Source organism: Elgaria multicarinata, chromosome 8, assembly GCF_023053635.1.
Source record: "Elgaria multicarinata webbii isolate HBS135686 ecotype San Diego chromosome 8, rElgMul1.1.pri, whole genome shotgun sequence".
Taxonomy (NCBI): domain Eukaryota; kingdom Metazoa; phylum Chordata; class Lepidosauria; order Squamata; family Anguidae; genus Elgaria; species Elgaria multicarinata.
In genome coordinates, this window is record NC_086178.1 from 75606813 (window position 1) to 75628416 (window position 21604).

At 40.1% G+C, this 21604-nt stretch overlaps 1 protein-coding gene across 1 annotated transcript in view; it reads left to right on the top strand.

Annotated features, from left to right (window-relative positions):
• Positions 1-21604, top strand: part of DOCK1 (dedicator of cytokinesis 1) — a 427979-nt gene that overhangs the window by 333731 nt on the left and 72644 nt on the right. Inside the window, exons 34-38 of the mRNA XM_063132809.1 lie at positions 2280-2365; positions 2559-2715; positions 9830-9870; positions 11861-11951; positions 16989-17108. Coding sequence (XP_062988879.1) covers positions 2280-2365; positions 2559-2715; positions 9830-9870; positions 11861-11951; positions 16989-17108 — 495 coding nt within the window. The remainder of the gene's footprint in view (positions 1-2279; positions 2366-2558; positions 2716-9829; positions 9871-11860; positions 11952-16988; positions 17109-21604) is intronic.

Sequence of the window (21604 nt, forward strand, 5' to 3'; positions counted from 1 at the left end):
TTGCAGAGGGGAAAGGCCGCCGAGAGTCTAAACCTCAGTAGGAAGTGATCTGACCATGACAAGGGGGTAGATGTTAGTTCCCCCACTTCCAGATCACCATCCTCCTGCCCAGTCGAGAAAACCAGATCAAGCGTGTGTCCCTTTGTATGTGTTGGGCCGATGACATGTTGAGACAGCCCCATGGTTGTCATGGCAGCCATGAAGTCCTGAGCCGCTCCGGATACAGCAGCCTCGGCATGGAAGTTGAGATCCCCCAGAACCACCATCCTGGGGGTCCTCAACACCAGGTCCGAGACAACCTCCGTCAGCTCAGGCAGGGAGACTGTTGGGCAGCGGGGTGGACGGTACACCAGCAGAATCCCTAATCTGTCTCGAGTACCCAACACACAGTACAAACACTCCAGACCAGCACTCGACTGAACAGGAAGCCTAGAGAGGAAGCCTATACCACGGCAAACCCCCCTCCCCGGCCCTCGAGTCTGTGCTGGTGCTGCACCGAGTACCCAGGAGGGCAGAGCTGGGTGAGAGCAACCCCCCCCCCCCCAGTTCACCCACCCAGGTCTCAGTGATGCATACCAGGTCAGCCCCCTCATCCACAATCAAATCATGGATGAGGGAGATTTTATTCTGGACTGACCTGGCATTCAGCAGCAGCACCACCAGACCCGAGAGCAAGCTGATATGGCCGCCAGGAACTATCCGGTTGGGGTAGGAACCAGAAGAGGGAATAGCTGTAAGGAATCTATCCCCTCTTCTCCTCATCTGGCCTGTTCCTCCCCTAGCACCATACCTCCCCCTACCCGTGACCACAGTTATGTGGGCATCCCCGTATCCCCACATAACTGAATAGAGGACTGTTCTCTGAGAGCTCTTTGAATGGAGAACTGTCTTCTGTAAAGTAGAACACCTGGTCACTCTATATTGATCCAATGTGTGGATAATATAGACGCTTTTAAAACAATATGTCTTTAATCCCACTTCTACTCAGTGAGATCAGAAGCGGGCTTACACACACACACACACACACACACACACACAGAGTTCTTGTAATATCAAACAAGAACTCACGAGCAAAGAGAGAATTAAATAAACACAAGTTATTTTTATCTTATGTGAACCACCCAAAGCGCTTCGGCTTTGGGGCAGTATACAAATACAATAAATAAAAATAAATAAAGCATTACCCTCTAAATAAGGTGAAGGGGGTCAGGCAGAGAGAAAGGCCGGATCCTAATTTCATCATATAGAGTTGGGACAGAAGTTTAATTTTGTAGGGATCCCATATTCTCCACATGAGATTACTTAGGCACACATAGTTTCAAAGTTAACAGTAGCCAGACATGTTTAAACTTTTTGTGTTCTACTTGGATATATTTTTAAAAATTCACGACATTTGTGCTGTTTTAAATTTTCAGAGCAGGACAGGTGTATAGCTTTCCCATTCCCAGCGTGACCTGCAGTGCTATTCGGTTGCCCCATTAACAGCCCAATTGTATACTTATTTGCCAAATGTGTGTGTTACTGAATTTATAAGGTCAATGTTTAGAAATGAAAGGGAAGCATGTCCAGATATTTTTCATTATGCAACTGTACACTAATAATACCGTGAAAGAAAGCATTGTTGGTAGGCAGATGCTTCAGTTACTTGTCATAGTAACGTCACTAGCCAACTTCGAATGCTTCTGCTAGAATGTTTTTGCATCACTGTGTTCATGTTACACCCCTCGCTTAAACCTCACTAGCTCTTTTCTGCTTCAGCTTACAAATCCCCGCCCAATGAAATGACTTTGAAGCTATCTGTTTGATATGTTTTGAGGTGAGCCAAATTCTCTAGTCCAAATAGATGTTAGTATGCTCATCCAGCTGAATGATGCTATTGGCAATACAGCCTAAGGTGTTATATATCATCAGCAGTGGTGTTTCAAACTGCTTGCATTTGTTACAATTATAATTATTGTAAAGGACATTGTGTGCCCTGCTATGAGTGCTATTTCCCATCCCTTATTTTTCTAATCCACCATCTTATTTACATTTTTAAAGCAATTGTTTAAGCTCCATTTAACAACATGACCAAGTATTTCCTGAATTGAAAGATCTCCATAGGGCAGCAGATCATTATATCAGAGGTATCTCAAACTGTTAAAAGTCAATCAAGCTTAAAATCATTGGTTTAATACCTTGTTGTGAGCTTCAACAGATCTATGAGCCATTGATTTCTACAGTAATAAAATGAAATATTTGCCATGCTGATTATTTACGCTTGTTCTGTTTAATTGTAGTTTGAAAATGAGATCATCACAAAGCTGGATCATGAAGTAGAAGGAGGCAGAGGAGACGAACAGTATAAAGTGTTATTTGACAAAATGTAAGTGTTGGTTAGCAGAAGGATTTGTATTGGAACATAGTCAAGAGACATGCCAATTAGGTTACAATGAACTTTGGAAGCTAAGAATAATTAAAATATGTTAATGATACGGTACAAAATATTTAAAATTACACCTTGGTCAAGTGCCTGCTCCTAAGTGTGATTAACAAGATTTTTGTAATTATGTTTTCAGTCTTCTGGAGCACTGCAGAAAACATAAGTACCTTGCAAAAAATGGTGAAACTTTTGTGAAACTTGTGGTTCGGCTGATGGAGAGACTTTTGGATTACAGAACTATTATGCATGATGAAAACAAGGAAAACCGTATGAGTTGTACGGTCAACGTGCTGGTGAGTGAGAAGAAATGAGATTACTAAATTCAGAAAGGATGCTGAATGTTTAAATTAAAGCCTGTGCTTCTCATTAAGATCCCACAGATTATTATTCTGGTGTGCTTTTAAGAAAGAAAAGGAAAAACAACAGATTTTAAAGAGGAAAGTCATGATATTAATACACCTCTAATTAAAAGGGGAAATGGAAATGTTCCTTATGATGTTTAACTGAAGAGTTTAATTCATCAGTAGTAATGCATTTTTTTCATGAAAACTGGATTTGCATAATTTTATCATCTGTATACCTCCTTTAACATGGTATACACACATTGATAACGTAGACTAGTTTAAATGCATCCACAATGAAGTTTATCAACAACCCTGTGAAATAAAACATTGTGGTCTAATTTCCATTTTGCCAAAAATTAAGTTGCAACTAATATGCTCAAGGCTATACTAAGAGATGACCTGAGATGTTGAACCATCACTGGTTCACACTGGCTCAGTTCAGAAAACACGTTTCTCAACAATGGTTTTAGAACTCCACAATGGAGGTTTTACACCATCGTTGAGAAATGTGTTGTCTGGCAGGAAAACTCCACGCAACGATGGAGGGTTTTTTTGGAAAACACTCCACGCAGAATATCCACGCTGTGCAGAGGGGAGTTCCTGCACAACCGTTATGTTCTGTGTTGTGTGGAGAGCTCTGTGGAGTTTTCCGTTACGTTCAGTTGACTTTTCCCAAGGGCTACAGAGTTCCCTGAACAACGAAGAGCAACGAAAGGAGCAAGTGCTGCTCTAGGAGAGATGCTGGGATTGGTTTTTTTGCAGCAATGGCTGATGGGATTCCATCGGGAGGACTGGGGTCAGAGAGAGGGCAGAGGAACTATCAATCAAACATCGTGATGGATTTTACTCAACTCCATGGTGACGGTGGGCCACACGAGACTGCAGAAGAATCAAAATTAATGGGTAGGGCGATATCCCAGGAAAGGGAGGAATCATCCCCCTCTCCTCCCAGGATGCCCTGTGCATCATGTGGATGCACAGGAATGATCCCTGGACAATCCCTGGATATTACCCCGTCTAGCCACGCCCAAGTTTCCAGTGAGATACATAACACCGACTTGTAGCTTTTCAGTGCTAATATTAACTATGTTGTCATTTTTGAAAATACATCTTTATTATCACAGAAATACCATCTATTTCAGATATTGCCATGATGCTGGGCTATACTCAAGAAATTCTCTGTAAAAGAATTCCTTGTGTATAGCCCGCCATCATGGGCTATACCCAAAGCTTACATATTGTGGTTTTTCAGAGATTGTTACTTGTATCTTGAAAGCCTTACTTAGAGTGTCCACGTGCTTTGGGATACTGATGCCCCTGGCATCATTATGCCACATTTATAGGTACTACTTATTGAAAACTTATTGACATATTTGGGTCAGGTGTCTTTGCTTTGTATCTGCCAGGGCAAAATGTACCTGTGCAGTAGTGCAATTCTCAAATGTGCTTCTTAAATGCCTTTCCCAGTTCCCAGTCTTGGTTCCTTTCCAGTTTCTAGGTATTAGTGTAAGATATTATATATATATTTAATTGGAACAGCAAAACAATACATTCATACTGAAGTCCAACAGCTCAGTAGTCAGTCTGTATCATCAGTATTAGCTGACCAAATTTTTTATCTCTTGTATCTCAAACTTGTACATCTTGTAACCCACCAAGCTGAATGAATCCAGTCAGAATAAGGTTGTACTCTTCTGCACACCTACCTAGAAATAACCACACTGAACTCATTGGGACTTATTTCTAAGTAGAGATGCATAGGATTGCTCTGTCAACTCCTCCTCCTCCTCCTCCTCCTCCTCCTCTTCTACTACTATTTCTTCTTCTCCTCTAAACTAGCAATAGCTGGTAGGATAAATTTGCTTGAAGGATCACAAACTGTACAGATGTGTTGTCACACAACAGTATGAATTACATATACATACACTTAATATGCTACATAGAAACTTGATCTGAGTGATTCAAATGCTGAAAAACAATTGGTTAATCAGAAATTCAGTTCAAAATTATAGCAATTTACATCGCCTTTTGATGCTGAAAGGGTGACACAAGATGAATTTAGGTATTCAGGAAAATTTAATAATCAAAGTTTAGATAACTGGGCATTTATTTAATTATTTATAAATATATGTGTATATTTTTTGTCCAGGGCTCCCAAGACTATTTACAAGGTCATATACTTTGAGCTTTAATAGGCTTTGAGTGTTCACACAGTATTTAACAGATTATATAAAACCATATTTGTATGTATGCCATGACTATGGTCATGTGGTAGAGATAATAAATGAGTGATGTCAGTAAACTGAGCTGTCATTTAAGAGATCATCTGCATCAGATTTTACATTTCTTGTTTGGCTGCAGCAACAGTACTACTATTTTGGGAGAGGAGAGAATTCATGGGAGTTACCATTGATTGTGATCTATTGAGTGACACCTAGATTGCTTTTAAAAGAGGCTCCCAGCTTTCCTGAGTAAAATTGGAGTGACAACATTTTGCCTGTTGGAAACTTGACCAAAAAAACCACTCGGAATGTTTCTATTGCTTTTGAGAAGTTATAAAGGAAATTAGAGCAATTTATCAAACTGGAAAAGTTGAAGAGGTTTATTTTTCTTGCTCTTTTATGTAACGTGTCTGTTTTGTGTTTGTCTCTATTTTCAATTCCCCAAATCCTCACTTTTAAAGTATATTAATCTGTTTACACCCTAGCTTTTCATGACATAATCCATGTAACTACACTACAAATACAAGAAAAAGAAAATCCAGTGATAAAATCTAGCTATGGTGAAAATAGCCTAGTTATTAAAGTCGACAAGAGTCCCGCAGCCCCTTAAAGTGCATGAGCTTTCGTAGACTATGGTCTAGTTCTTCAGATGCATGAACAGGATTGGAAGCTTGGTAGGCTTATAGGAGTGGGATGATTTTATTGCTTTCGGCCAACAGCCATTGCAACCTTCCAGAAGATAAAAGATAAATGTCAGAGATAAAACTCCCGGAGATTCAGCTGCAAGATAGAAAAAGCAAAAACAAACACACACACACACACACAAAAACCTCAGAAACAATGAACAACGTAATAGTCAAACACACCAATGGGTACATCAAATTAAAGCATCACCACTGCAATTAACTGGCAAGTCTAGGATCATTTTTGTTTAGATTCCTGAGGCTGTGAAGTATAAAGAGAAGCTTTATACTTATATATAGGCTTATATACAGTAGAGGCAGGGAGCCGCTTCTGCATCACCAAAACAGAAGAAATGCATCACCTACCAAAAGGACAAAGGAGGAGACCAGTTTGCATAATATTTGCATGCACATATATATTCTTTTATAAATTTATAAATGGTTACTATAATTTAAATAGAAATACAATCCTTTCACCGTAATGGGGAGGACTAACTGTTCAGTCTGCTGTCTAAGTGCTCAGTATTGATGGGCTTTAACACAAGAAACCATTCTCTTAAAGAACCAGGTGGCCCAGCTGACAGTTCAGCCGGCTCAACAACTGCCTGGGCAACTGCCTGTATCTGCACCTCCTAGGCAGCAGTGCCCTGTAGCAGCCCTTTAAAAAGAAGTTAGTTCAACTGAGCAGTTCCAGGCTTCTTGGTTCAATGTGTACTTTATATAGAATTGCATCCTAAGGATTTTCTGGATGACTGGACCAGGGTGGGGCTCCTGGTCAGACTATTGATGGGGTCTACTGCCAATTGGGAAACTCTGTACCTGTTACAGCCCAAACTGCCCCTCTCTGATTTCAGTGGCTTTATTACAGAGATGCACCAGGCCTATGAGGACCCCCAGAAGGCTGAAATTGCTAACCATCAGATCAGGTGCCTTCACCAAGAGAAAGAAAAATGAGTTGCTGATTATCCAAATGAGTTTCGACTGACGTTCCAAGACTTGGAGTGGAATGAAGCAGCCCTGATAGATCATTTTCAAGTAGGGCTGTCTGATGACAAATTTGATGAACTGGCATGAGTGGAAAGGCCTTGATTCACTTATGTTTCGGGATAGATGGGCGATTGGAAAGTTGGTGTATTGCACACCATCAGACCTGCTCCCATGAATCCATGCCACCAAAGTTGATCCTCTAAGAGAAAGACCATTGGAGATAAGCGGATCTCCCTTTTTACTGTGGTACCATCACACATCTTGCAGTCAACTGTTCTACCCATCTTTCCCAGCCTGTAATTCTGAGAGTTGCAGGAGTAACTCAAAGATTGGATTGTATTCCTGAAGTTTGCTCTCTTGAACAGGTTTCCCACCCGCAAGCACCTACTTTTACCACTGACTCTTCAGACTATGGTGCATAGAACTGCCATGATGGATTCTAGCAACTATGTGGACATTGCTTTTGCCACTGCTCAGCAGATCTCAACTCAGCCCACAAACCGTCTGGTGGTAGTAGAGATAATTGATGGCAGGCTTTTGGCCTCAGGACCTTTAACCCATGAAATAGTTCCCCTGACTCTGGAGGTCAAGGGACGTAAAGATGAACTTCACTTTTATCTGGCAGTTGCCCTGCACTTTCCTCTGGTACTTGGCTTATTATCCATGACTTGCAGATATCCGGTCCCATGGTGACCTGACCTTTCCTCCCTATATGGCAGGAGCACTGTTTTCCTGAGAGAGTGAGCTCCACATCTGAGGACATGCTGCTGCCTGACCGTAAGAGTCTTCTTGCTAAATGCTGGGATTATGGAGATGTGTTTGGGAACAAGGAAGCAGACCAGCTGCCTCCCCACCGGTCCTATGATTGTCCTATAGACTTAGTGTCAGGGGGCCAGATTCCATTTTTCCAGATATGCTCCTCATCCAAATCAGAACTCACCACCTCAAGGCAACATCCTCTTCCCTTGATCCCTGAACTTTGGGAACATCTCTGAAATGTGGCAATCTACATCTCGGGGCGGGGGAGGTATAAACTGATCTGAATTTATGCTCAGGATAAGTGGAAGCCAGTATTCTGGACACAGTATGGTCACTATGAATATACTATTATGCCTTTCAGCCTGTGTAATTCTTCTATGATTTTTCAAAAATTTATGAACGATATTTTTCATGACTATCTGCTCCATTTTATCATGTATTTAGATGGCATCCTGGGTTTTTCCCCCCAATGAGAAAAGGAGTCCAAGATGAGTGGGAGTTTTTAAAAAAGGAAATTTTAAAGGCACAATTACAAACAATTCCAACCAGGAGAAAAGATAAAACACAGCAGAAGAGACCAATGCGACTTCACAAAAAACTTCGAGATGACCTGAAAACAAAAAAGGATACATATAGGAAGTGGAAGAAGGCCAGGCCACAAAAGAAGAGTACAGACAAGTAGCACAGAAGTACCTAAATGGTGTCAGGAATGCTAAAGCTGAGAATGAGCTGAGACTAGAGAGGGATGCTAAAAGCAATAAAAAGGGTTTCTTCAGATACGTGAATAGTAAAAGACAGAGGGAAAAAATGGTGGTTCAACTGTTTAATGAGGATGGCAAGCTGAAGCAGAAGTGGAGTATGCTGAGGTGAGGAAAGCCAATGAAGAGGAAACTCCCTGAAAAAGAGTAACAGTTAAGAGCAGAAGAACTAGAAGACATTCTGCACCAGTGGAAGCATTAGAGTTAAGCAATCGCTTACTCTTAGTGGAGTTCACATACAACAACTCCCAGCATTCTTCTACTCGCCAAACACCCTATTTTGCAAATTAAGGATACTATCCACAATACTTCTCTTCAGTCTCTCCGCCTTCTCTAGTTCCAGCCATAGACAAAGTAATTCAGGAACTGCAGTCTTTACACCAGGTCTTACGGGAACTGGATCATGCCAAAGAAGATTCAGACACTTCACAGACAAACAGCGCCAACCTGGCCCAGCATTGGCAGTGGGAGATTGTGTATGGCTATGAACCTGGTGCCTTCCTACATGTTGGCCCATTCACAAGTTGAATGCTTGATCCATTGGCCCATTTCCCATAATGGCCCAGATCAATCCTGTTGTCTATTGCCTTCAGTTACCCTCATCCTTACATGTCCAGCCAGTTTTTCACCACTCTCTTCTGGTTCCCAACTGGTGCTTGAAACACAGAGAGACTACTCAGAAAGATACTGTGAGTAATGATATCAAAGGTCACTGAGAAGTCCAACAGAATCAAGAGTTTCACCTTTCTCCTGGCCCTTTCCCAGCATAGGTTGTCAGCCAGGGTGACTATGGTAGTTTCAGTCTCCAAACCAGGCTGAAAGCCAAGCTGAAATGGATTGTGATAATCAGCATTGTCCAAGAACACCAGCCACTAACTGTGCTCAAGCACCTGGCTCAGAAATACAGATTGGAAACAGACCTATAATTACCAAGGTCAGCAGGAACTACTAGAGATGTTTTCTTGAGCAAGGCCTTTGCTGATGTCTAGTCCAAGTCCAAGGTAGCAGGAACACATCTGCCCTACAAAACAGCTAACTAGGACAATTCAAAGTATCCAGCTTTTTTATTGTGATGGGCAGAAAGGGCTTTTAAAAATGAAATTTTTAAAAAAATCACTGTAATGGCCAGAGTAGATGTGACATTAAATGTGCCTTTGCACGCACATAACCCACTTCTGAAGCTCATATTTGCATTGGTAGGAAATTCCCCATTGGCATGAAAAAAACACTCCTGCATATTAGATACAGAGGCACATTTAACATCACGTCTAGTTTGGGCCTAAAGCATATTGTTAAAGTATTAGATTTCAAGAATGGATGATTTATTACTGAAATTACTTCAAAATTTTAAATTATATTTTACTACATTACCAAGTTTTGTACATTACAAAGCTGAGAAAAGTTAATGGTGTATGACTTGCAAATGCCCTATCCTGGAGATGCTGAATTTTTCAGTGATATATATATATATAGTTGATTTCATAGTTCATATTTAAGAGAAACTCTAACTTGTTCTACCACAAGCAAGCGTCATATTGTAATTTTGGAGCTAATGTTATGCGGCGATGAATTTCTAATATAATATGTGTAATATATGTATGGCTTACTGAGAAATCAAGTTTGCTAAAGCAGGCTTCTGCTTCTTCTGTTCTAGAATTTCTACAAAGAGATTGAAAGAGAAGAAATGTATATAAGGTTAGTAAACATTATCATTATTGGGCATTGTGTTACTTTCAAGCAAGTGTTGTGAGAGATTGCACTAATAAAAACAACACATAGTCTTCAGAGCATGTAGATGATGGTAAGATTGATATATGCATTCCTAAATTCATATGCTTGAAGCACGATTTGCAAGTAGCTGGTCCACCTCTGACTGTTCCCATCACCTTTAAAATAGCCATATTTTCTGTTAAGAGAATAGTTTAACTGATTGGATTAGATTTGTACCCTGCCTTTCTACCAAGGAAAATTACACTCAATGGTTTACAATCATGAATAAAACTTGATTAAAACAATTATAAAACAAATGTATTAAAATACAACTAAAAACTCAGCAATAACAGAATAAAAACATCATCCAACCCAATAAACCTGCATAACTGCCAAAGGCCTGCCTGAATAAAAAGGTCTTTGCTTGCCTGCAGAAGGACAGCAGAGAGGGAGCCAACCTAGCTTCCCTTGGTAGGAAATTCTACAGTATGGGAGCAGTCGCCGAGAAGGCCCTCTCTCGTGTTGCTACCAAACGAGCCTCTGTAGTATTGAAAGAAAGGCCTCTCCTAAAGATCTTAAGAACCAGGTAGGCTGATATGGGAGAAAGTGGTCTTTCAGGCAGCCTGGTCCCAAGCCACTTAGGTCTTTATAGGTCATAAATAGTATTTCGAATTGTGCCCAGAAACAGACCAGCAGATAGCAAAGCTGTTGTAACAAGGGAATCATATACAGGGTGACCATATGAAAAGGAGGACAGGGGTCCTGTATTTTCAACAGTTGCATAGAAAAGGGGATTTCAGCAGGTGTCGTTTGCATATATGGAGAACCTGGTGAAATTCCCTCTTCATCACAACAGTTAAAGCTGTAGGAGCTATACTAGAGTGACCAGATTTAAAAGAGGGCAGGGCACCTGCAGCTTTAACTGCTCTTATGAAGGGGGAATTTCACCAGGTTCTTCATATATACAAATAACACCTGCTGAAATTCCCTTTTCAATACAACTGTTATAGATACAGGAGCCCTGTCCTCCTTTTCATATGGTCACCCTATGTAAAAGGCCCTGATCAACACTCTGGGCACTACACCCTGGACCAGCTGAAGTTTCTGAACCGTTTTTGAAGGTAGCCCCAAGTTGAGTGGGTTATAGTAGTCCCAATGGGCTGTAACTAAGGCATGCATGACCGTAGCCAGATGGCACACCAGCCCCAGCTGCATGAATGCACTCCTGGCTACTGCCATACTCTGCAGGCACTCATCTATCTTGATTTGAATAACAAGTCCGGTCCCTAACCCCCCCACCTGATTAACATTAGGAATTAGTCAATGCTGATTGTCATATCTAGGTATCCCTAGATCGAAGCTGAGGAGGCAAGGCTTAAATATCACACCCACCCATGCATGTGACCAGCACCGCAACGTATGGGGAGTTTAAAGCCTTTTCTCCCCAGCTGCAGTCCTGCTAACAAAAAAACTACATTAGGAAACATGTCGTTAGGCACTAATGTATACTCCTGTGTGTGTCTGCTCAGAAGTAAATTGCAATGAGTTCAGTGAGACTTACTCCCAGGTAACAACATATAGGATTTCAACTGACATTATTCTGTAGTTGTGATAGGAATTTAGCTATGTAGTTCTCATTGTTTCTCTAGGAGTACTTTTCAAAGCAACAAAATTAGTATTAGAAATTGAAAAAATGGGTTAGAGGAAAATTAGACTTATACCAAATTCATCACTTTCTTGTTGCTTCTCAGAAAGAATTACATTTTTGTAAACATCCTGGTTCCAACATTTATAAAATACACCTCTTTGCTGCTGACATCCTTTGCTTCCTGTGTGCTAATAAAAAGAATATGAGCTTTAAAAAACACATACCAATAATATTATTCTGTATGAGCATGGGAATTCAGCTGTTAGCTTCTTCAAGTAAGATTATGTTGTGACATTGTTAAGAATTTATTTTATTTTATTATTGTAGGTATTTGTACAAGCTTTGTGACCTGCACAAAGAATGTGATAACTACACTGAAGCTGCCTACACATTACTTCTCCATGCAAAGCTTCTTAAGGTATAATACTTCAAATGTAAGGTATAATACTTCAAACGTTAAGCATTTCTGTGGCAAACTGCAAAGAGATCTCTTAGAGTAAAATATCCACTTATAAATTATATTGAATGACTCAGAAAAATTGAAAGCTTGGGTCTAGAATGGTGTCAGATTTTACCTAAAATTTGGATGGTCCTAGGTGAAACATCCATGAATTTTGATGACATCAAAAGGATTTTTTATTTTGTGGGACGAATAGAAAACTACCTGCAGATGTTCAACATAAAATGTCTAACAGCAATTTTCCTCTTCCTAGTGGACATCTGAAGATGCTCAGTTTGAGTTTGAGAAGTCACATCTGTCATCATTTGGTGAAGGCAGGTGTGGACATGAGACCCCTAGACAAGGCCCCATTGTAGCATTTAGTGGTTTACAAGTTGGCATGCTTTAGATTCAAGCATGACAACTTGTCAATTAAAAGCTGTAATGGAGCCTTTAGACAGAAAAAAATCCTACAACTCTGAGCATTCCCAGCCAGCATGTTGTAGGACCTTTTTCGGTCTAAACATGGATAGGATTGTACCTTAAACTGCAAACAATCAATCAAACAAACAAAAAACAGAATGGTGTAACTTGCTTTAAATATACATTTATTTATTTATTTCCATAAGGGGCTTTCCTGAACAAATACATGTTGAATTCCTTAATCAAGTGATTGTGATCTCTAACTGTTGCTTTAAGCAGTTTGAACAGCTTGGGCAGAAAATCCGTTTGTTTTCACAGCAAGGTCCCTTTGTGCAAGATTGTCCCATAGTGGGAAATCTGGATTTTTAAAAAATTTCAAGCACCAGTGGTCCACAATCTGAACATTTGTTCACAAGACTTGTGTGCCTGCTTGTGTCGGCTACTAAATGATTTAAAATGTCACCTCACTGTAGGAAGAAAAAAGGCATTATTTCCCGTTTCATGTAACAAATCACTGAATCCTAAGCTGCTAAATTTTGGTGTCAGGGAAAGAAAAAGTCTTATGTAATTTTCAAAAAGAGAGATGGTTTTTCGCTGTACTTGAGTTTTATTCTTGTAATTTGTCACCCAAACACTTCACGGTTATTTTACAGTTCTGTGATTCAAGTTATCCATCAATTGAATGTTTGTACATGTGTACATATAGAGATATATAATGTATTGCCTTAATATGTGTACTTAGAGCTAAGGCAGCCTTATAAATTACTGGAGCATATTTTGTATTTCATATTATAGCATACAATGCCAAATTGGTCAAAATGTCTAACATGTAAGAGTACTAGCAGAAGGCTGAAGTCACCTAATTGGAGGACAGCGTCAAATGCAGTACTTCCAAAACGTTCAAAATTGCTCAGTTTGTTCATTTGAATGTGAATCTCTCTAGACTCATTTGACCAGTGTACTAGTATGTTGTGCTAGCATGCAAGTTACTCAAAAAACCTCCTGAGCAAGGTTCCTAGGGCAACATTTCCCTCTGAATTTTTTTTAAAAAGTGGCTATGAGATCTGTGGCATGACCTCCTGGGACAAGCCTCCTAGGACAACATTTCCCTCTAAAAAAGTAAAAAAAAAAGTGGCTATGAGATCTATCTGTTCGTGGCATTATTCAGAACACAGGGGGTGCTTTCCAGCTAGTGGCTCTCTGCTGACCAAAGGCATCTGTCAGCAGAACAAGAAGGGAGCCATTTTTCTTGGTTCTTCCTCTGTTCTTCATTCTTCCATGCCCCTCCAAACAGGTTCAGATAATTGCCTGACCTCCAGAACAGAAAATCACTCTTCCCTTTCTGCTGATGGATATCTTTTGGTGTAGGGGCTAAGGTGTTGGACTAGAAGTTGGGAGATCCAGGTTCTAGTCCCCACTCGGCCATGGAAACCCACTGGATGACTTTGGGCCAGTCACAGACTCTCAGCCCAACCTACCTCACAGGGTTGTTCTTGTGAGGATAACATGGAGAGGAGGAGGATTATGTATGCCGCCTTGGGTTCCTCGGAGGAAACAAGGTGGGATATAAATGTAATCTTTTGGTTGTGGAGAGGCAGTAGTTGGATGGGGCTACACTCCCTCTGAAAGATCAGGTTCATAGTTTGGGGGTACTCTTAAATCCATCTGTCACTGGAGGCTCAAGTGTTGAACACCTGCAGGTAGGAAAATGTCCTCGTTGGGTGGGAGAAGCCATAGCAATGAGCACGAGTAGTGATGGGGGGGGGATATGACCAAGCTAAACAATCCCAGCTAATGTAACCTTCCCTCATAGGGGAGATGCTCCAGCCCCTTAATCATTTTAGTTCCCCTTTTCTGCACTTTTTCCAGTGCAGAATTACAGCCGTTATGGCAGCCATTTCATGTCTTTTGCGCAGGATGATGCATCATGTTAATCTTCTGGCAGCCATATTGAAAAATGTCCAGTGCTATTCAAAGTTGGCATTGGCTCCACATCTGAGATTGTTTGTAATATTGTCATGTACACTTTCGCCAAGTTTCATGCTTATATTATGAAAGGAACAAACCTGGTGTAAATTGGTACACACCATCTGCACTATATTGAATTACGAATTGAAAGCAACATTTCTAAGTCAATATTTCTAGTTGGTAGTAAAAATGATTTTCTCATTGGGAAAATGTTTTCTGGGATATGTCCTTGTATAGTTAATTTTAAAAGTAGTTCTATGAATCCTGGTACTCTTTGATTATTTCATTGCTCTTGAAAGAAAATGTTTAGAGGGGGTGGAGGGAAGGCACAAAGATATAGCATAGGGCAAACGGAGTGCCTTTTTTAAAATGGAATGACTGGCAGCCAAACTCTGTTAAATGTAAGGAAATATAAATGTAAGGGCAGGAAAGGTGTAAAGCATATTTGTAAGACCTGCACAAAGACATTTTCCAGTTTATATACTCATCTTCCCAGAAATTGATTGGTATGTCTTTTTTTAATATAAAAAAAGAAAATGTCAACGACATTCAGATGACACTTAAAGGATAAAGCTGTCACTGGAGAGCTTTTATTAAAAGTGTGTGGTTTTTTTTAATTGTTAATGAGAGGTATATCACGGAGAGGAAGAAACTGTAAAAAATATGCAGCTTACACCAGCCCCAGTGAGTTCAGTGGGGCTCATTCCTAGATAAGCATGCATGAGTTTATAATCTGACTGTGATCCAATGCACACTGTCTCAGAATTGTGTTCTATGCATTTCCAAATCTTTTGGATCACCGTGCAAGTTAAGCTATCACAAGAGCTGAATTTTGAACTGGCTGGTAGGGTCATACATATTAGAATAGAAAAAGAAAAAAGAAAGAAAAGAAAGAAAGAAAGAAAGAAAAGTCATGTTTTTGTGTTCCAATGTCATTTTGGGTAGTATTCTATCATGCCCATGTGCTCGTGGGAGTGACCGCTTAGACAACGAGGCTTTCACACTTCTAAAATTGACTCAGAGTGAGCAGTAATGTTTGTTTGGGGCAGGTCAATGGAGCTCTTCTGATCTGTCCTGATCAGGAAAAGTTGCTCCCATGAGGACCAGCATAGATGGAACGGCCCCATTGGGTACTGCCTTGAGTTACAAATCTGAATTATAAGCCAGATATGTTCAACACATCATTTCCCCATTTACTCCAAGCAGAGGCACTTAAAAGGCAGATATGATTTTAAAAAATAAAATAAATAAAAATCTGTATATTTCACATAGAAAATGTTTGGTGTATTTCCATCTTGAATCCTTCGCTTTCCATATAAATTGTTACTTTTAATTGAGGTTACGGCACATTGTCACTGTCTTACATAAAAAGATGAGGTATTTCACTGTTATAATGATTTTACTATGGTGGTATAAAATTTCAGAATCAAGATAAGTTTCTTAATTTGCTCCTGTTAATTACTTGAAGGCAGATAACTGGAGAAAGAACAGCTTTCTTCATGTCAAATGTAAGGCTTAATTAAAAAATAAAAACAGCATTTGCCCTAACTTATAAATTAGACAGGTTTCCTGTGTTTGAAATGCTTGGTATAGTTTTATGCCAATGCTGATTCTGAAACGCAGGAAAACAGTTACTCATATTTTTCATGTAGGATAAAGACACATGCGAGAGCAGCACTGTTGACATCTATAGATATACTGGTCTGAATATGTGAATATGTGAACTGTAGTCAGTGGTGTCTTTTCTCTTAACTGAATTGTATATATTATCCACAGTGCTTTGAAAGTCTTTCCAAACTAACAACAATGGCTGTGTCAGCTCATTAGTGAAGTTCTTAAGACACAGGAAAGTTCCATGATAAATGTCTTTTATAATTTCAGATATAACGTTTTGGTTTTCCTCAATATCTCATGCTTATACAATCACAGAGGGGGAACTAAGTCCCACTGCCTTATTTCACCTACTGCACATACTGGTTGCATGCTGGGAGGACTTGCATAATTACCCTTACTGGTGCAGCTTCCCATTTGAAACCAGCAAGGGTGGTTTGTTGCCGTGGTTAGCAAACCACCCCAGAACCCTACAATAGTCCATGGGTTATGGGTGGTGTGCCCAGTTTGGATAATGCACCAATCTGCCCTGGCAAGGGTAATTGTGCAAATCTAGCCAGTACACAACTGCCAAAACATGGTGGGGGTCACCATGACTTATCTCCCCACCTGTGTTGGTGCAAACCCTGGGTCAGTTATGTTTGGCTCTTTTTTTCCCTTCTGTACCTTACATTACTCATATTGGATGTTACTCAGTGCTGCGCTCTTTCGCAGAGTAAAGGGATTACACTGGCCCACGAATCCAAGGTCACTTTTATTTGAAGTTGCTTTTCATTAGGGAGCTGTTATCCAGTCAGTGGTGTTCAACTAAGCATCCTGAATGTCTTAAGTATTAAAAATGTGAATAATACCTCTAAGGCGTGGTGTCAGCATTGGTGTCATATTCCCTCCACCCAAAACAACAACCTGCAATCTCACCCCATCCCATTGGCTTGTTTAAAATTGGGCCAAGTTATAGGTACATTATTCAGGTTTTATTCCCTTCATTTTTTCTACTGTTTCCATTTAATTTAGTGGTCAGAAGAACCATGCGCAGCGCATCTTACTCAGCGGGATGGATACCAAGCAGCCACACAAGGACAACTAAAAGATCAGCTCTATCAAGAAATTATCCATTATTTTGACAAGGGCAAGGTAATAAAGAAGCATGTTCTGTTGCTTTTACTGCAAAGTTGCAAGCTACAAACGTGCCAAATGGCAAAGAAAGGATTTATCAAAACTGCCAGTTTCATGAGCTTTCAAGTTGAAATTTTGGATGTTTTATGTGAAAAAGCTGGAGGCAAGAGCCTAAAGAAAAGGGGTGGGCGGAAGCTAACACGGGTGAACCAGTGGTTAAGTCTTCTGTTCCTGAACAGAAACGTTGTTTATAAAGGCAAGGGAAGAGCTCCTATAGGCACAAGCATATGTCTGTGTAGCTTGTAAGGATGAGGATATAACTAATTTGCACACAGTCTACAGGCCCTCAGATTCCTTTGTCAAGTCCAGGAGTGTGCTTAGGGAAGGAGTGGTAATGGCCCTGTCTCAGCCCTGAAGCTCACTGTGTGACTGTGGGCTAATTAAACTATTTTACAGGGCTGTTGTGTTGATAAAATGGGATAATCGGCCTGAGTGTTGCCCTCAGGTATGCCAGCCACCGTGAGCTCCTTAGGCTATAGGGATGAGTATTCATCTTTCTTGTATCCTGCTTTTCCTGTAAGGCTGCCTTCTTCAACCTTGTGCCCTCCAGATGTTTAGGGCAACCGCTCCCAATGCTCATGGCCATTGGCTATGCTGACTAGGACTGATGGGAGTTGAAGTCCAAAACATCTGTAGGGTGAAAGGTTGTTCTAAGGCTTAGAAGAAAGGCAAGGTACAAATGAGATAAATCATAATTAGGAGCAGTGTCCCATTTGTCATGTGAAGCTTGGCATGAGACAGGCTGAAGAAGATGAAATGGTTTGAAGGATGATTTTTCAGCAATGAAACAAGCTGGATTATTGCAAACGTTTTTGCAGCATCTCTGCTTCTACAGTCTTCAGCTGTTTATGGGGGGGAAACAACTTTTAAATACTGACTTGTGTATTTCTGTTACCACAGTACTAATGAACTATTTATGAACAGCATGCAAAATACCTGTTTAGAAGGTTTCAACCTGTGCAGAGCTCTACAAAATACGGAATTCACAGTTTGCCAAAACACTGTTTTGTCGAACAGTCTGGTTTTGATTTTGGCACCAATTGTGTATATTTTTCCAATCATAAATGGAAAGGGGGGAGCAAATGTCTGCTTGTTTAAGAACTGCTGAATGTTTGCTTTGTCTCCTTTTCTCCTGCATTTTGGAGAGATCAGCAAAATCTGTACTATTCTTAACTGTGTTGTCAGATTCAAGTACAAATTTTAGAGCTCTCCCTTATTGTTAACAGAGAGTCTTGAATTTTCTGGCTGAAAATTCATCTTATCCAACTTGCTAACTCTGGTTTTTTGAAAAATATATATATATGAAAAAGTATGGGAAGACAAACCCTATACCTGTGCAAATTGGCAGTAATTTGGGAACAACCATATTTAATAAGGGCCAGAAAAGAAAAATAAAGGCAGACAGACACCTTTGCTTGGGGAATATCAGGTACTGAAGGTAAGCACTTATAATTTATTAGGAAAATTTATATGCCAGTTCTCAGCCCCAAAAAGCAACCCAAAGCAGCTTAGAATGTAATAATTAGACCATTATAAAGCCCATTTCAATACAATACCAAAAGAGGCTTCTTGGTATGGCTGGCACAACTACATACCAATAAAAGTAACCGCTCGATATTCAAGGGTGGCCAATGCTCCTATTATGTTCTGGCTGTGTTTCCCACAAGCATGATGAACAGAAAGAAAAAGTCCACCAGATGTTAGAGAAAGGTAGAGGGACCATCCTATTTTTCACATACCTTGAGCCCTCTCTTCCTTTCTACAACCTACAGACCTGGGCTGTGTCTCCAGGATTGTTTCCAGAGCCAAAGCAGTCCCCAGCACTGACATAGGCTAGCATTTCTGCCTTATCAATTAGCTTGTTTTCTGGCTGGCTTTATAGCAGCAAACAACCCAATTGATAATTTAGTCAGCAGAGCAGACTAAAACTGGGGAGCAGTAGAGAAGACATCTGAGGGCAGGGCTGCATTTGGCAACCATCCACAGTCATTTAAACCCTTGGAGTGTGTAAGAAAGTTTAGGACTATTTTGAAATTCTGCATGAAATGATACATTATAACGAAAGGTTCGATGTCTTAGGCCTAAGGATTGTCCCGGGGTCATCCCTGTTCATGTAAATGACACACAGGGGATCCCGAGAGCAGGCAGGGACGACCCCGGGATAAACCTTAGGTTTAGCTAAGGCCTTAGTCTAATTTCAGGAATGGTTACGAGTTATTTATTCCCACTTCCTCTGTAGACATGGACATATTATTTTTCTAACATTCTCTTTCCATATAAAATGATACTTCACTTGATTTTGTGTCTACATGTAATTCTGTTGTTGTTTTTCTTCAAGTAGTCATCCCTCCTCTGTGTTCGTCTTTTGTAATTCCATAATCTTTCCCCCATTTTCACTTGACTAAGATCGCAATTCTATACACACTCATGTGGGAGGTTGTCCCACTGTAGGCAAATGTAGCATTGCACTGTAAAAGGCATGATTAATTTTATCCCCGTTTGGAAATGAGTGAGTCCTCTTTTCAGTAAAGCTCTTACTCCAAGGTCATTAATGAATGTGTATTGTGTAGTGACCAAAGCAGTATCGTGTAGTGACAAAAGCAGTAACCTTTTTGTGTGTTAGATGAAGCAGTAACACTTCTGAGCAAAATATGTTTTAGAATTTCTGTATTCTTTCTGGCAGGCAATGCAGTCCCAGGTTGCATTTTGTTTTAATTAAATTCAGAAATTCTATAGCATGCTTCAAGAGCTAGATGTTTGTATACAGTGATATACATACTGAGCAAGACAACTGATAAACCTTAGAGATTCATCAATGAGGAAAATATTTTAGAGTTGAATGGAAGTGAATCACCCAGAGAGCTTTGGCTATGGGGAGGTATAGAAATGTAATTAATTAATTAATAAGTTACTAATGGGTAAAATAATGGATTTTCTAGGGTAATGGAAGAGAAAGCCAATGAAATTTACACCTCATAACTTACTGTAGCTGAAAGAAAAATGTATTTTCATAAATATTTTCATTTTAGTTCACAGGTCTTTGGTGTATGCTAGTTCATATATTTGACCTTAACATGACATTATGAAACAAACAGCTTGACTAAGCACAGAATTAAGGCAAAGCTGAAGGACAAAAGGCAAGGAAAAGGACTACTAAATTAACATAGAGTTGAATTAAGATAGAGTTAAGATTGCTGGTCATAGAGTGCAGGATTTGCTCAGTTTTGCTGTGTGTGTGTGTGTGTGTGTGTGTGTTGAAATAGCCCTGGTGTTGTGTCTTACATATATTGAAATTTTGCCATTGATTCCCACTGCTTTTAATGCAGCCTGTTGTCAGATATTTCTAAGTGACATGTAATACTACCATATTTCTTCGATTGTAAGATGCCATCGATTGTAAGACGCACACTAATTTCAGTACCACCAACAGAAAAAAAACACCTAAGACACCCCCGCGATTCTAAGACACATCCTATTTTTAGAGATGTTTATATGGGGGGGAAGTGCGTCTTGGAATCAAAGAAATAGGGTAAATGCATCAGGTACTGGATCATTCTAGCAGTTGAGAAATTATTTTTCTCTTCACACTCACCTACCCCTTCCACACTCCCAACATCCCTTCCTCCCCACAGCCTTTTGCCATTGCCCACATCATTAAATATTCTTGGGGCCATTGTTATGTCCAGGAAGGCTGGCCAAAACTGTGAAAAATGAATCATAGAGTCATAGAATCATAGAATAGTAGAGTTGGAGGACGCTCCCCAAATATTGGAGTACAATTCCCATCTTCCTTAGCCAGCTTAGCCAAGAGGAGTTTAGTAGAACAGCATAAGTTAAGATGGTTATAAAGAGCCTTTGCCAAGAACTAATCAGGATAATAGGCTTCTTTAGATTAAAGGGAAATTGTGCTTCCTTACCGGGGCTTTGCTACCTGCTTTTCTTACACAATCGTAATGGGAATGCATTACACAGATGGAGAGGGGTGACTGTGGCATTACCCCACAATTGATTATCTTGTATATGTCTAGATTCGTATGTCTGGTAAGTATGGAATGTTAGAACTGAGTGGGTGTGCTTTATGATGTAATAGGTGGGGGGAAAGGAGTATATAAGGAGAGTGTTGGGAGTTTGTAAAGTGTGTGAGTTTGAGTGCGTGTGAGGAGAGTTGTTTAGTTGTAGAGTAGGAAGAGTTTGGATTCTAGGGACTTGGATTGGTGTGAAGAGAGTGAGGTGGTTGGTGTGTGGAGAGTTCAGATCAGGCAGGACTGAAAGTATTATATTTTGATTTAAAGCTTTTAAACAACAATAAACTTATTATTATTTTGTTAGCTACCAAATACCACATGTCAGCTTGGCATTATTTACCTGCCTTACAGTTATTAAACACCCACACCAGAGTATTCCCACAGTATATTTTGAGAGATCCTATATTAAACCTGTTTCCCTCATAGCTA